The sequence below is a fragment of the Argiope bruennichi genome, chromosome 9 (genome assembly GCF_947563725.1).
Source record: "Argiope bruennichi chromosome 9, qqArgBrue1.1, whole genome shotgun sequence".
NCBI classification, from domain to species: Eukaryota; Metazoa; Arthropoda; class Arachnida; order Araneae; family Araneidae; genus Argiope; species Argiope bruennichi.
In genome coordinates this window covers 39,438,032-39,454,623 of record NC_079159.1, presented here as the reverse complement: position 1 = coordinate 39,454,623, position 16,592 = coordinate 39,438,032, and the positions used below count along the sequence as shown (strand labels likewise).

The following is a 16,592-nucleotide window of genomic DNA, read 5'->3' as shown; positions in this document are numbered from 1 at the left end:
GTTCACACGATAACTACAAAACGAAGAGGTCTAGATAAATAAAATTTGGTACACATATTTAACATCTACAGTATCGACACCTATCAAATTTGGAGCCGCATCCAATAAGCTATTGACCACGGGTTGATGATTAGAAGCATGCCAATGCGATAATTCAAAAACGCAGAGACTTAAATATATCAAATTTGGAATGGGAATTTGTAACTACAAATGCAGTTTTGTCTCAAATTTTTATTTCAATCTGTTGAGAAAAACGTGTCTAAAACATAACTCTCCAAGGATGGATACTATTAACGCAACGCATGGATTAATCGCTAAATAACTCGCCAAGGATGACACGATAAATTCAGTAACAATGCTAAATTGACGCCAAGTATTAATATTTCTGTAAAAGTTGTATAACCATTGTACGCCAATGCCATGTAAAACGTCTGTGAAATGACAAGTTTATTAGAGAGTATGCGAAATTTTTTTAGAAAGACCACTCCCGCTGGTTATGACATTACATGCATATGAATGTACAGACCAACAAACGGACAACATGGTGATAGATTTAGTTCAAAATTTAATGTATATTTACACTTTAAATGCCAAAACTGTGTACTAAATTTTATCCATCTAGCTCTTTGCATTTTGAAGTTATTGTATTCCCTTGTCCTCGAACAAACATGCATATGCAAACATGCATAAACATGCATTTCTTTAATAATTTGACAGAAATATACAAACCAATCTAACGACAGCACAGAATATTTCTTCATTCAATTCACTTTAATTCAAAACTCTTTTGAATTATGGTGTTCACAGACAGACTGATATAGTTCAAAGGGAATTGTCTCTCTCAAACTTTATCGCATATTCTCCAAGAAAAGTTTATCTATCTCACCTTACAAAACTGTGAACATTGGGTAAGGTCGCGAATTCCTGGCATGCGTTGGCGAATTTTGGTTATAAAATATAGATCTTTGGCATAAATCAAAATTTTTTACTGAATCTATAGTGCGATTATGTATTCTGGATGGATTTTTTTCAATCGATTATATTGAAAATTTGATATGAAATTACCGGTTTAGTTACAAGATCACGTACAGAATTTATTATATTAAATCATTGCTCTTGGATTATTTTATTTTGCATTTATATGTATGCTAGCGTACAAAAGGAAAGATAATCAACCCTTTGACAGCTTTGGTTCAGAATTTGATAAGAATCATGAAATTTAATTAATTTAGATGCTAAACCTGTGTAAATTTTTATTTATTTATTTTCTCTTTATTTTTTGAAGTTATCGAGTTCGCTTGTATTTGAACAGACATCTTTCGAATGAATTTTGTCAAAAATTGATAGAAATCTAGATTTTTGGTTTAAATCTGTATACCAGATTTCATCCATCTAGCTAAAAGCGTATTTGAGTTATCATGTTCGCAGACAAACAGACAGATCGCCTAAAATACGCTTTTCGAACTCAGGGATATCTGAAACATGGAAATTCTAGAATTCGAAATTTTTGCCGATTGCAATACTTTCTCCTTGTATTCTTAGTATACGAGAAAATGAATAAATTTTTAGAACAGCATTTACATGGAGTCATATTTTAAGAAAATAAAATGTCTTTTTCACTTTAAATCTATAAATCGAGACGTATTACAAAACGAAACGAAATATTTCGCATAATAAATTGCATGAGCAATTTTTTGAACCAAACGGAATTCAAAATTTAATTATATAATAATCAGAATACAAAATAAGAGTTACCGCTTGATGTTCAGTTCTTGGTAGTCCAGATTTAAAAATTATGGGTTTTATAACATCTCTGTGATGTTTGTGGATGCAGCTGTGATTTCTGAAAAAAAAAATCTAATTTTAATTTAAATGTGAGTGAGTGAGTAAAAATCTAATTTTAAGTGAGTAAAAATCTAATTTTAATTTAAATGTGAGTGAGTGAGTAAAAATCTAATTTTAAGTGAGTAAAAATTTAATTTTAAATGTGAGTGAGTGAGTGAATACGGATTTTGAATGAATTGTCAGTTTGTTCATGATGTGTGTTTTTTTCAAATGTATAGAATACTATTGTTCATTTATTTACTGTCTTGGTTATTAAAAAGGGTGAATCTATTCTAAAAAGTTCAATTGCAGTAAAATGGTGGAAAAATATGAATGAGCAGAAATTTCGTTTAGTGTCGGTAATTATTCAGTGTTTACAAGCAGAACTTACCCACAAACACACACTATATCAGCACATGTATCCATGGAATTAGTCTGAAGATGTTTTATAAACTTTTGCAATTCCAAATATCCTTATTTTCTTCAATTTTCTTAAGTATCAATTTTTTTTTAAACCAAAATTTATTTGAAAACGATTTGACTTCCCATTTATAATTTTCATTCTATGCGGGGAACGAAAATCAGGTTTATATGCATAAAAATGCTACCGATATTATTTTTAGAGTATTTATTAGTAGTAATTAAAAAGTGAATAAATTTTAACAGACAAGATTATCTGTCTTATCTTTTTCAAATGGCTTTATTTGTTTTTATTATCTGAACATACCAGAATGATGGAGTTAAAAAGATTTTCTCCTGAACCTCACGAAACAAATAACATGAGATCGTTAATTGCTTTCATTTTCACTAAAATGAAAAAGAAACCACGATTTAGATAGACCTAATAAGCGATAAATATTTTAATTAAATCTAAATTTCAGCTATTTTAATTCATTCGTTGAGAGTGATTATTTTGTGAGACAGGTTCATACAAACCAAAAAATGAATGAATTCTATCCCTAATTTGAATTCTATCACATACAATTGAAATACGAATCTGAAGAATGACTTGAATGAGTGTTGCTTGGTTTTAATTTTATCTTTTAACGTATCATAAGAAAAACATTTTGTAACTTCCATCAGAACTAGTTCTCACTTTTTATCATATTTATCATTGAAACTTTAGCTCATCATCGACAATCAGACATGAATAAAACCATTATTGTTCCTTTTAATTTGTTTATATAATATCCTTTCAGTTTTAAACAAATCTGTCTACACATCCCTGTAAGAATAAGATATTGTACGATATTTTCACGATATTCAATACCATGAAAGCTGGGTAATATTCGGAGATATTATAACGATGTTGGGTGTTTTGAGTTATAAAGGGTAAGTGAAAAAGAGGTACAAATATTAATAAATAAATAAATATAAATATGAACACACCGTTTAAAGTAGCAGTATGCTAGATTCTTTAAGTAGTCTAAAAATCAAATTTCAGAATCGAAATATTTTGAATACGAATTTGCAAAACTATTTTTAAGATTTTTACCATGCTCCCAAATAGAGTCTCATAAAAAATATTATGGTTTAAAAAGCTTTAACTGTCTCTTATTTTTTTTCCAATTTTTCAACACCCGTAAGTAAAAATTATCAAGAAAATAATATCTTGAATAAAGAATTCAAAAAGCGAAAACTGAACACAAATCAACTTTTGTATTGCAAAAGTCGAATGTCGATTAAGTCGTAGAAAAGAACCTACAATATATACAAATATATTATTGGCTTAAAATGATTATTAAATTATTATTATTATTTTCTTTTAATGTTTTATTCTTACTCATTTAAGAATTTCCAAACGAATCAAGGACAAATTGAATGTTTTAAAAGGACTTGAAGAACATTGCAACAAATTTCTTTTTCGAATTTAATTAAAAAAGAAATACAACTTCGAACTATTGATGTATGATATCTTCGGATATTAAGATACTTTCCATATAAAAAAAGAATATTTTCATTTCCCTTTATTTCAGCATATCTCTATCAAAATATTTTTTTAACAATATATTAAGAAAGAAGAAAAAAGACATTGAAAAAGATAGTAATACATGAGCTCAAAACGATAGAAAAGTATTTAAATAAAAAAAAAAAAAATTAGAAAGATTGCTTTGAAAAACATTAAATTTGTATTCATTCATTGATTAGAGTGTCCCTTCCTCCAACTTCTCCTTACTATTTAAGAGAATTACAACTTCTTAATCGAATTTAGCATCATTGATTATACTATGAATAATCACTAAATTATTTTTAAAAGAAAATTGTGGCCCATTTTGCCAAATCAAATCTTTAAGGAATGCAGACAGATAGAGGATGCTTGTCCTTCAAAAAAATTCTAGAACATTTAAATATTAATTTTTTTTGTTATGTTAAATATATACAATAAAATACTAGAAAAGCGGTTAATTATCATTAAATAATTTTTCTCGCCTATATAATAACAAATTTCTTTTTTTCTTTTTCGGTTATTTATTTATATTTACGAAGAAATAATACCACGTCACTTTCTTTTGAAGTTGCTGGCAACTGTCTCTACTAATCCTCAAATTCATCTTTAATTTTTTGGAAGGGTGTATTGTGATACGATATTTGACGTAGTTTTGATTTATTCGCATAAGAAAATAATTCTTTTTTCCGTCCTTCTCAGGAGTAATGGCCCATGAGCCTTCAGGAAAAATGACGAAAACTGAGCAAGCTTTAGTATTGGATCCTCCTAGTGAACTTCATTTTAAAGGTTATTATTGATTTTTTTAAAGCATGAGCGTAAATCGGGATTTAAACTTCTTTGCTACATACTTTATTACCGAATAATATTTATATCTAAAATTACTGTATTTAAAAGAATTTTTGTAGAGATTTTCAAAGTTTTAGTTGTAATTTAATAAATAATTTATGAAAATGGTTTCTCTTTAGGATATTCATTAATTATTAGTAATGTTAAATTATGTTATAGATAAAAATAACCCATCAACTATTGCTAATTTTGTTACTGTTTTTTTATATATCAATTGTATATTATTATTAACTTAGTTAATTTAAAATTACTGTATTTTAGGATGACAAATTATATATTAAAACTCTGGAAACTTTTGATTGATGGGTATCTTCAATTTTACATGTTCTTTCTTCCATATCTAATTATCTTTTCGAATTTCATCAAGAAATTACGATTAATCAGATGGAGCATTATTAGGAAACAAATTATGATTATTTTGTAAAGATTCAATATTATGTTATACTTGAAAGTTTTGGTCATTAATCAATGGATTTTGTTTTCTCAAGACTAAACTGTTCTTTTTATTTTGTTAACAAGTTTTTTAACAATTATGTATATTCTTATGTAGCTGGTAAAATCTGTGCCATTTAATTCCTGGTCTAGACATCAATATTGCATAATGTCATTATCATTTATAATGTTATGATCAAACATTTGTAAATTGGCCTTTGATTATAAGTTTTGTTCCTATCATTTCCATTTTTTTTTTTTTTATGACTTTAACTGGAAAAATCATATAATATTCAGTTAGATGGATTGAAGTTGTCTTAGAATAAATATTAGTGAAAAACATTACTTTTCTGTTAGAGTAGATGATCATCAATATATATATGTATTAACTTCTTATAAATAGAGTTATAAAGTTAAATTATTAATATAAAAAATTATGTTTCCCAACATTAAATTGTTCTTAGTATATTTGACTGTTGTAGAGTTAATAAAACAAGATTATTAATTTTTTATTCAAATTGAGAGTTTTTACCTGACTTGAATATTTTAATTGCTTTTTTTAAAAATAAATATTGTGAAAAGCAGCAATGTTATAAGTCGAAGCTTTATGATTTGAAGGATTGTAAATTTAATTCACTTCATCCAAAAAGTATTATGTTGGTAGCTGTTCATCTTATTCAGGGTGTGATAGAACCAGTGTGTCAGAAAATGTTATACATTTGGAAAAATTGGTGAAATTCGTGAAAATTTCTAAAAATTGAGAAATTGCTGACGGTATTTTGCACCAAGCATGTTCGTAACTGGGCAATTTTATGCAATCTTTTCTGTGCATCTGAAGCCTAATGCTGCCAAAATGATTATAACATCGGCCCCAAACAGATTTATCACTAATTTTTTTTTTTTTTTTTGGAATTATATAGGATAAGTAGAAAAATAAGCTGATGAATACGGCTAACAATAACCTTAATAAAACTTGGAAAGATCGGTTTTCACTTTTCAAGGAACAGAGTCAGTTAATAATTTAAGTTCAACATGCACTTGCAATCTTTTAATGATGGTATATCATTGTTAAAAGTGATAATACTTGCCCATGGCAACAAAAAGAGAATTTTCGATCAATAAGGATTTTCTGTGGTAGAATATAAAAGAACAAGCATTCATTGCAAGAGGAGTAGTTTGACTGCATGGAAAAAGTAATTTTGAAGTATCAAAACAATTGATTTTAAATGTGAACAATTCACAACCAAATATGAAAAATATAAGGAGAAGAAATGAAAGGAAAGAAGGCAGATTGTCATCTCGGAGATGAAAAGCAAAATAAAAAAAATAATAATTCTTGAGTCAACTTGAAAGGAAAGTTTAAAATTTAAAAAAGGAATTGCCAGCTTCAAAAGTTTGGAAAAACTTTTTAATTCACCTAAAACAGGATTGATTTTAAAACCAAGCATTTTTATTAGTTCTCTAATAATTGATATTTCAATTTTGAAATTAATAATTGATCATTGTTTTATTTATTTATTTATTATTATGCATTTTAAGTATAATGTGCAAACAGTTATTTGTTACTGGAATTATTATCTGTAAGTTAATAGCTTATGTTATGATTTGGTCATGCATGTCAGCAGATGGTATTGGTCTCCATGTTATTGATGAGACATTAAATGCAAGAAAACACATTGACACTATTCTAGAGGCAAAATTTACACCTTCCATTAGTGATTTCTTTCCCAACAACACATCATTTATTTTTCAGCAGGATTCAGCTCCCTGCCACACAGCAAAAATATTGAAAAAGTGGTTTAGTACAAAGAACATTGAATTGTTATCATGGCCATGAAACAGTCCTGACCTCAAAACTTTTGAGAACTTATGGCACCATTTAAAAACTCTTGAACATATGAAGTGTTCATCAAATAAAAGAGAATCGAGTCTATAATTGTTTCCTGGCATCGTGCAATAACGAGGGAAGAGCTTAAAACTCCCGTCAGCTCAATGAAGCATCAGTATTAAGCTATAATAAAAAATAAAGGCTGCCCTACTATGTACTGATAATTCACTGCACTCATCAGCATCTAATATATCTCAATAATTATTGTCGCTCAACTTTTTTTGTATTGCAAATATTTGAATTTAGCTTTTCGTATTGTAATCAGAATTAAATTCTCTTTAAAATGATATGTAAAAGTTTGCATTTTGTGAAACATTACATTTTCTATAAGCATGTAAAGTTAGAAAACAAAAAAAAATTTCAAAAGTGTCCACAATTTTGGACACTACTGTATATATATATGTACAATTATGCTATTCCCCCCCCCATTTATGCTGCAGAATGTTGTTCTTATAGTTATGCAAAGAGCTTTAATTAACTATTGAACTGTTTTAAAATTTTGAGCACAAATCATAATAACCTTTATGGTTAACAATATAACTTGCATTGCAAAGAGTAGCTTTAATGTTTCTTAGAATTCTTATGCAGTTTTAAAAGTAAAATATTTTGTTAAAAGTTCCAGTATTTTTTACAAATAAGAAATGTAATATATTGCTTTTAACATGCTCATTCTATTTTTAAAAAATTAGATTTCACAAATATATATAATTTTTTTTTTCATGTTAAATAACTTGTAAAAGTGTTTTTAATAGGTATATTATACAGCGATTTTGAGAGGAGAAAGACAGGGCTTTAATATAATTAATAGCCATAAGTCAAGTAAATGTTTAATTTATAATCAAGAAAAGGCCAAGGAAATTTTTTCATAGTTTTTATAGCCAAACTGTAATTATTCCAGTTTTGGTATGATGTTATAATTCAAAAAATGTTATTTTTATTCCTGTCATTCTTATAGTTTAAAATTATTAAGTCGGTTCATTTTTATTCTTCTGCGACTTCAAAATTGTTTTTCAAATGATTTTAATAAACAAACGAAAGAATTTGTTTTATCTATAAAGTATATATTTAATATTATTTAATATTAAAACATTAAAAAAATAATTTTTAGGCTCAAAAAACATTTTATAAACTGTATTTTACAGCTTTAATTTTTCTTATAATAATTTTTTATTATTAAGCATCTAGGTAATAGTTGAATAAAAATCATTATGTAAAATAATTTTTAAGTTAAAAAAAAAGTGAAATGTGAACTTTTCTTAAATTATGTTTATTTCATTTATAAATCACAGGATGCAATATAACTATTTAATCTAGAAACTGAACATAAACAATTGCTAAAGTAAAATATTTGCTTTTAAACTAAGCCATCTAATATATAAATGCTTCTCCAGAATGTTTTTTGATAGTTATTAAAAAAAGTTTAAAAATTTTTATTACTTATTAAAGAAATTTAATTTTTGGAAAATCTTTTAGGTTGTAATTTTTTTTTTCTTTAAGAATATTTATAAAAATTATTAAATTTCTTGTATAATTTTTTTTATCAATGCAGCAAAATACCAACAATTTATATTGCAATGTTTTTTTTTTAAATAACTTGCATTTTGTTATTTTATCAATAGGATAACAAATTCTTGAAAGTTTATAATTTTATAAGATTTGGAATGAAAATTATTTTTGGTAGCTATATTTAAATTTAAAAATAATGAGATGTAGGTTGTTTTGAAAAAATTTCGATGTAATTTTACAATGGATCTATGTAAGGTGACATCCATATAAATTTGATTATCATACAATTTTCATTTGTAAACTATAGAAAAGACATCATTTACTTATATGCTTCAAATATCTGTAGGATAGGAAAAAAAATTCTGCTTTTTAAGTTTTTATCATAATATTAATTTTTGCAGATAATTACATTTTTTAAAATCTTTAATCTTATAATCTTTAAGTTTTTAAAGTATGTCATTTTAGTATATTATAATAATAATAAGCCATAGTTGATATTTGATTTTTCATATTATTATAAGTTTAGATCAGTTACCAAGGAAGCAATAGCAAATATTTTATCTTCTGGTATATTAAAAGTTGGTAATATGTATTTAATAAATTTTTAGTTTTATACTTAAATTTTTTTAAAATTTATTACAGATATATTTATACTTTTTTAAATTCCCAAAATTATAATGAGAGCATAAATTTGAATTATAAAATTAATTGTAATTGTTTGAGAGCTCATATATGTTTTCTTAAATAATATGGCCCATAATTAATATTTACCTTAATTATAATGATGCTTAATGATTTAATTATGAGTCATGCCTTATTATTGTATGATTTATATTCCTTCTACTTTCAAATGGAATTTATTAACATACTTTTTTTTAGGTCCGTTTTCTGAAGTAACCACATCATATTTAAAATTGAAAAATCCAACTGACAAGGTAATTGGTTTCAAAGTCAAAACTACTGCACCAAAGACATACTGTGTTAGACCGAATGGCGGAGCTATTGCACCAAAAAAAACTGTATCAGTTGCTGGTAAGTGTAATCTCTATGCTGAAGATAGTTAGAATTCAGTTTTAAAATATTAAATATTTTAAGTAACCATTTTCTTTTGATTTTTTAAAAAATATTGTACTTTAAAAGTCTAAAGTCTGTCAATATTTAAAGTATTTTTACAGAAATTTTTTACTTCATGAATTCATAACTATGAAATAAAATTTGTGCATTCATTTTTTTTATTTGGTTTGTAATAATTGTAGAAATCTGTGAACTGTTTCGTCTCTGTACATAAAATGTGCTCTATAAATAGGAGAAATTAGTAAATATTCCAATATCGCACTGATTTTCATTTATTTTAATAAACCGTAATAGTTGATAAAATTCTGTATCTAAAAATAATTATTTCTTTTAAATTTAGTTTGAGTAAAGTTTTTGTTAGAAAAACTGTTATTATGAAGAATAAAATATTTATTAGATGAGATTAATAATTTTAATCAATGATTGTAAGAAGATGGGAAGGAGGAGGATTAATATTTGAAGAATTCCGTATCAAATTATGTTGGAAATGTTCTTATATTAAAGTGGTCTGCTATATTATTTATAGATAACTAATAAAAATATTTCTAATATTTTTATAAGGGCTCTAAAATTTATTTTCCTTTTGCATTCATTACGAGTCGGATGATATCCGAATTTATTGCAAAAATCTTATATAATCTGTCATCAAGTAATCTGCTATGATTTATGTTGGTTACGAAGATCTTAATATTTTCTATTTCCTTTATACATTCAAATTTCTAAGAAATTGTTGTATTTATTCTGTAGTGATATAAAACAGCAGAGTTGGAATTAACTTGAGTGTGTCCCTTCACGTGTTGCCAAGTAGTTAATGTTAAAAAATAAGATAGTTACTAAGACAAACATGCAATGAAGCACTCACTGTATTGGTAATTGTTTTATTGATTATTTGTATTGTCATATTGGTGGTAAATTCTAGGGGTACATTAAAGTTGATTTCAGGCTATAATTGAATGTACAGTTATTCTCTTAATTAAAAAAAATTGATAAAATGATTAGATGACCAATTATCATGTTTTTTTCAAATTCATTTTATTAGTGTCTAAATAGTTTTTGATTTATTGAATTTCTAAATTAATATAATAAATTGAATATAAAGTAATATAATAAATTGAATAACATAACCTAAACTATTATAATGCTTAACATAACTAAAATTGTATACTATAACATTTTGAGTTTTAAGAGACATTTTAAGATGTATACTTTTCTTATTAGTGATGTTACAGCCTTTTGATCCTGAAAATGATGACAGAAGCAGAGACAAATTTATGGTACAGAGTATGTATGTGCCTGATGGAGAAGAATATCACGATTCATTGGTAATTCTGTACTTTTATGTTTAATTTGGTGATTAGAAATGATCTTATTAATTGATTTGTCTTTTTGATTCAATCTGATACATTTTTCATCAATTTTATGATGTATATTTTTTCAACTCATGGAAATTTTATAATTTTAATCATAAACATATGTGTCAGTTTTGCAGATAACTCTATGAAACTTTTTCCTGTATTATTATTATTATTATAAGTAGTTTATATTTTTCTAATTGGTTTTGACTGACTGCCTTTATTTTTTTGAATTATTTTGGTAACTACTTTATTTTGCCATTAGGGCTGTTGTAACCTGTCTTAATAAATTCAACATAATCATTTTATTATATGAAATGCTGTTTTGAATTTAAATGTTCAGTATTTTTATATATTGTATATAGTCAAACCTTGCTTAACAAGTATCTCGCACAATGAATGATTTTTATAGCATGCAAAACAAAATGTAAAAAAAGTGTATCTTAAAGAGCAATGTTAGGGTGTAAAACAAAAACAACAACAAAAAAATTCTTTGAAATAATCGGTAGAAAACCTTTTAAGCTTTGCCTCATTGGTGGAAGGGGAAAAAAAAATAAAAATGGTGGAATCTCTAAAATTTTATTTCGGGGAGAAATAGTTTAACATTCCATTGTTGTTGGAAAAGAATTAGCAGCCATTCCCCATTGGAGTAGAAAAAGAGGTACAAAAATTCAAGACAGAAATGGGGGGGAAAAAGTTATTAATAAATAAAAAGTTAATTATCATGAAATTTTCCAAAGATGAAAAGTGCTTCTATAATCTATATGCAAAACTTGATTAAAATCAGTCTTGCAGTTTTTTATTTTATAGAATATACACACTAACAAACATTGCTTAGTATAAGAGTGAATTCTTTTGTTATCTTTGATAAAAATCTATATAATATTTTAATTAATCATTTTTAATCTTGTTATTCGAAAGTAACAAAATTTTTGGTTACACTTGCTGAGTGAAATATGTAATTGTTAAGAAAGTTTAGTCATATTGAAATTCTAAACAGTTTGCTTCTTTTTTATTCTTATTTTTTTAAAAAAAATTCAGTTTAAATATATTGAATATATTTAAATTGCTTTTTAAAAATCAGTGGGTTTGTTCCTAATCCTTGATCAATTTTCAAATTCACTTCCATTTTCTAAATTTTTTTAAAAAGTCTTTTAAAGCTGTAAGTGCATTTTCCTGAAATTCTCAATTGTGTTCAACATTACAGAAGCATGCTGTTTGCTAAAATTAATAAGATGTATTTACAAATTTAATAAGAATAATAATATTGTAAATTATGTGTAATTTCATTATTCATTTTCTTTTTTAAATACAGTGGCATGATATTCCCCCCGAAGGGTTAATGAATTCCAAACTGAAGTGTGTCTTTGATATCCCTGCTTCTTCTTCTTCAGAAGCAACTACTGAAGTAATTATGATATATATTTTTTTTATTTTAAATTATGCCTTTAAAACATTTCAGTTGATTTATTTAGATATATTTTTAGGTCAAAGCTGAGGTTATAGAACAACCAAAGATAAAAGCAAAAGTTGTGCAAGTTCAAGAATCAAAAGTCAGTACACTCATTTATTTTATCTATATATAAAAATTATCTTTTAAGATGTATAAAATTTTTTCTTTGAAATAAAGAAAATTAAAATTATATATTTTGTATATAAAAATCAACAAATATGTTCTTGGAGTACGTTATGTGTTGATTCTTATCATAATTTACCAATTTATTTAAAAAGTCTGTGAACTGGCAATGCTGGTGATAGTGTGCAGTTTTTGCTTATTATTAATATATATTTTGTTAATAAATGTTGAAATACTTGAAATTGATTTGAAGTATTTTTAGATAGAAATATATTCATTTTTGTCATACATAACATATTAAGCATTTAACTTTTCTTTTTAAGAAGTCTCGACTTTTATACAAATGTATATACTTCTTGAATTCTTGGTTTAATCATTATAATTCTATTTATAGACATTTTACTATATTTTATTTATAGTTGAAATATAGATGTAAAAAATCTTAATTACTAAAGTATTTTTATACATGCAATTAATTTTTTTTACTAAAATTAAATTTTAAATATTTTAGTGATTTTTTTTTAATGTATAGGGGAAAGACTACTTATTTAACTTCTGTACTGGGGGGGGGACTCCCTATATTGAACTTGATCAGTAATTCTGGATTTTGAATTAAAAAAAAAAACTTCTGTTTATTGAATAAAAACTTTCACATAAGTTTTGTACATCTATTGTCATAAGAAAAAGGACAATGGGTTTCAATTACAGGAAGAATTTAATTTAAATTAAATTAGAAAACTAAATATTTAACCTATTCTTTCTGTAATAGAACTTCTTGGGATTCTGCAAGTCATGTATAAAAATAAGTAATAAACATTGGGATTGACATTGGATAAGTAATAAACATTGGATTTCAATGTTGTTATGCTGTGTTTTAAGAAATTTCTGGTTTTTTGGTTTGAATTTAGTTTAATTTTAGATTTCTTGTAGCTCTAAATGGAAATCTTTACGTGTGCAAAAGAGGCTCATTTTAAAATGTTAGAAGAGGGATAAAAAATAAAAATATCAAAAAGTATGATATTTTTGATTATTAAAATTTTTGAAAATGTAGATCAGAACCAATTTAAATCTTTAAAATTTGATAAGATCAATGAAGTGGTATTAAAAAAGATTAATGAATTTATTGGGAAAATGATAAAACTTTAATAATATATGTATTGCTGCATTTATTGAATATTCCACATATTCACCCCCATCCCCCCCTTTAGTTGTTCCTAAGTTTGATATTTAGAAACTCGTTTATGTATGTGTATTTAAATATGACTTCTAATACAGTCCTCTGCAGGAGTTTCTTGTAAAGAGATACAAATTAAATTATATTTATTTAAATTTGCATGTTTTTTTAGCCAAGTGATACTGAAGCAGCTGAATCTAAAAAATTACATGAAGAATATAAGAAATTGAAGTCAGAGTTGAATGATGTTCGTGCTGAAAACTCATCCTTGAAGGTAATTGATTACTGAGAATCACTTGATTTAGTCCTCTATTTGGAATGATGAGAGTAATAACTATTAATGAATTATCATTAGCTACTTAAGGTTATCAGTGTTTTTGAGTTATTTTACAAATTCAGGATTATTTTTATTACTTAGCAATAAATATTTTGAAAATAATTTTATGGGGTTATTCAAAAGATACTGAAAAATGTAAAATATATATATATTTTTTCATTTCTGTTTAAAATTGTATAAAGTAGAAAAATGAAACTGTTTGGCATGATTTTTGCATCAAAAAGGGGAGGGGACATCTTTCTCCCTTTGATGAATTATTACAGATTGAAATTTAAATGAATACCAGATAAAATAAGATGAGCTGTAAAGATTTATGGGAGAAATGCAGATTCATGATATTTATACCTTAAAACATTTAATATTATTAATTTATTTACATTTTCAGTTTTTTTTTAAAGAGATTAAGAACATTTGTTTTTTTACATTTTAAGAGATTTATAAAAGTATTTTCACTGCATATAAACAATAAATAAAATATTATTTATATTTCATATTACTAGTTTCTTTAGTTAAATATTAAATCTGAGGATATATGAAGTGAAATGCAAGAAGTATTTAAATTTATTAGGCAAAATGATAAGTTCCTTGCTTCAGCCAAAAAATATTTTATTTAAGAATTGTAAAAATCATTGATCAAAGTTTTTAATATTTAAGAAATACAAGTTTGAAAAATATCTAAATTAGGATTATTAATTATTAAAAACATTATTCTTTTCTTATATTCTTTTAAGTTTATAACTAATATGGTAAAATTTTTTTTAGATTAATTTTGTTTTCTAAATGTATTTGTAGGAGGAAGGATTGCGATTAAGAAGAATGTATGACTCCAGAACAAAGGCAACAAGTGCTAAACCTGAATCTGAAATGCATCATTCCTCTGTTCAAAAACAATTATTTTCTAATTATTTACTTGTGATAGCTTTTTTTATTTTCATTCTTGGTTTTTTTATAGGAAAATTTATTTTGTAAACTGTATAAACATGAGAAATCTGGCTGCATTTACTTAAATGAGAGCCTGAAGGTACAATATACAAAACCTTATTGTTTACTACATCTTTATTTCTGTGATCTAATTGATGTTTTTATACATGCCTTCTTTTCGTGTAATAAGGTTATATTCCTTTTTCTCATTTGCGAAGAATTTCTTTTTGCGCTCTTACTATGTTAATACAGTATTTGTCACTGTTTCTCATTTATATTAGTGTACTCAAATAAATTTATATTTTTTTAACTATTGGGAAATAGATGTTTACAAAAATCCGTGATTAAACTTTAGAATGTCTTATTGTGTAATATTAAATGTAATATGATTTTTAATTCTGCATTGAATTTTATTTTTTAAGCAACGCAAATGATTAAAAATTGGAATGTTTCCTGTTTTTTTAATAGCTTGAAAAATGTTTAGAAGATAAATGTAATAGACCAGATGCTGTAATTAATATACATTCCATTACAACGACTATTTTTAAGTATCTGCTGGTTTTTCAGATTTTGTTATATTCCTAGTTTTACAAAGAAAACGTTTTTTTGTGAACTGCTTTTTATAAATACTTATTTTACTTTGATTTAATAATTACAAAGCTGTAAGAAGAAATTAGTTGCTTATAAGAAACTAGTTTTATATCCAAATGCAGTTTTGTTAGTTAACAAAAATGGTTAATATGTATACTATATTACTGAAAAAAAATTAGCAAATAATATAATCTTTTGCTTGAATATATCTAGTGCATTAAAATTCTCACATGTTGCACATTGAAAATTAAATTTTTATTCTACAAAAATATCTGCACATACATTTTTAATAAAAAAATTCATTCTCTATTTTCCATAAAAGTAAGATTATTTATGCTGTTCAGCTAATGCTTAATAAAAGAAATTTAAAAAGTTAGCAGATATATTACTATGTTTTGTTTATATAAAAAATATTTTCTAGTGAAACAAATTTTCCCCCAACCCCTTTCTTGTAATATCAATTGTTTCACTGTGTTTCTGAGTTGCACTTGAATGTAAAATTAAAGTTTTGAAATTTTTGACTAAAATATACTAATTATATTAATGTGAGATATCAAACCCTCTTCTGTTTTGCAAATTTTGAAAAATGTGCATTTTAGAATTTGTTTGATAATTTTATATTTTTTATAGAAATTAATAAAGCTTATATTGAGATTTTCTGGCTGTAAAAACTCATTTGTTATTGCAGTATACATTTAAAGAGAAATATATTGACTTAGTTATTTAGCAACAAACAAAAACTATGAATTACCTACTGATTTGAGGAATACCAAAATGGATTTTCTTTAGGACTTTTTGGAATATTTAACTTTTTTTGTGATGGGTAATGTAAAAATTGCATCTTAATTACTTTATACTTAGCCATCTTTGCAATTAACTTGGAATACTGGCTTCCTGTAATATTAAATATTGAAATGACATACATGGCTCATTTAGATTTGTTCAATATTACATGATGAAAAACTGCCTGCAGTAAATACTGTGCAAAAAGTAAGTTAAAAATATTTTAGTAAATGTGTACTTACTTATTTATCAACTCATATTAAATTGATATAGAATTTAATATTTAAAGAATTTTATAGCAAAAAGTTATTCACCAAAGTCATGAAATTCCGGGAGTAAA

General features: G+C 25.2%; 1 protein-coding gene across 1 annotated transcript; it reads left to right on the top strand.

Moving 5' to 3' along the window:
* The first annotated feature begins 4,352 nt into the window (after positions 1–4,352).
* Positions 4,353–16,123, top strand: LOC129985179 (vesicle-associated membrane protein/synaptobrevin-binding protein-like). Its single transcript, XM_056095105.1, has 7 exons — positions 4,353–4,558; positions 9,324–9,476; positions 10,737–10,840; positions 12,186–12,278; positions 12,358–12,423; positions 13,793–13,894; positions 14,750–16,123. Exons 1-7 carry the CDS (start codon positions 4,477–4,479, stop codon positions 14,924–14,926), a joined length of 777 nt encoding a protein of 258 aa, XP_055951080.1. The 5' UTR covers positions 4,353–4,476; the 3' UTR covers positions 14,927–16,123.
* Positions 16,124–16,592: the final 469 nt, after the last annotated feature.

What these genes read in the sequence shown, in the direction of transcription:
- LOC129985179 (XM_056095105.1), top strand. Translation starts at nt 4,477, where the DNA reads ATGGCCCATGAGCCTTCAGGAAAAATGACGAAAACTGAGCAAGCTTTA. An exon ending in AAAAACTGTATCAGTTGCTG is followed by an intron (nt 9,477 to 10,736) that starts GTAAGTGTAATC and finishes TTTTCTTATTAG; the next exon opens with TGATGTTACAGCCTTTTGAT. An exon ending in CTGAAAACTCATCCTTGAAG is followed by an intron (nt 13,895 to 14,749) that starts GTAATTGATTAC and finishes ATGTATTTGTAG; the next exon opens with GAGGAAGGATTGCGATTAAG.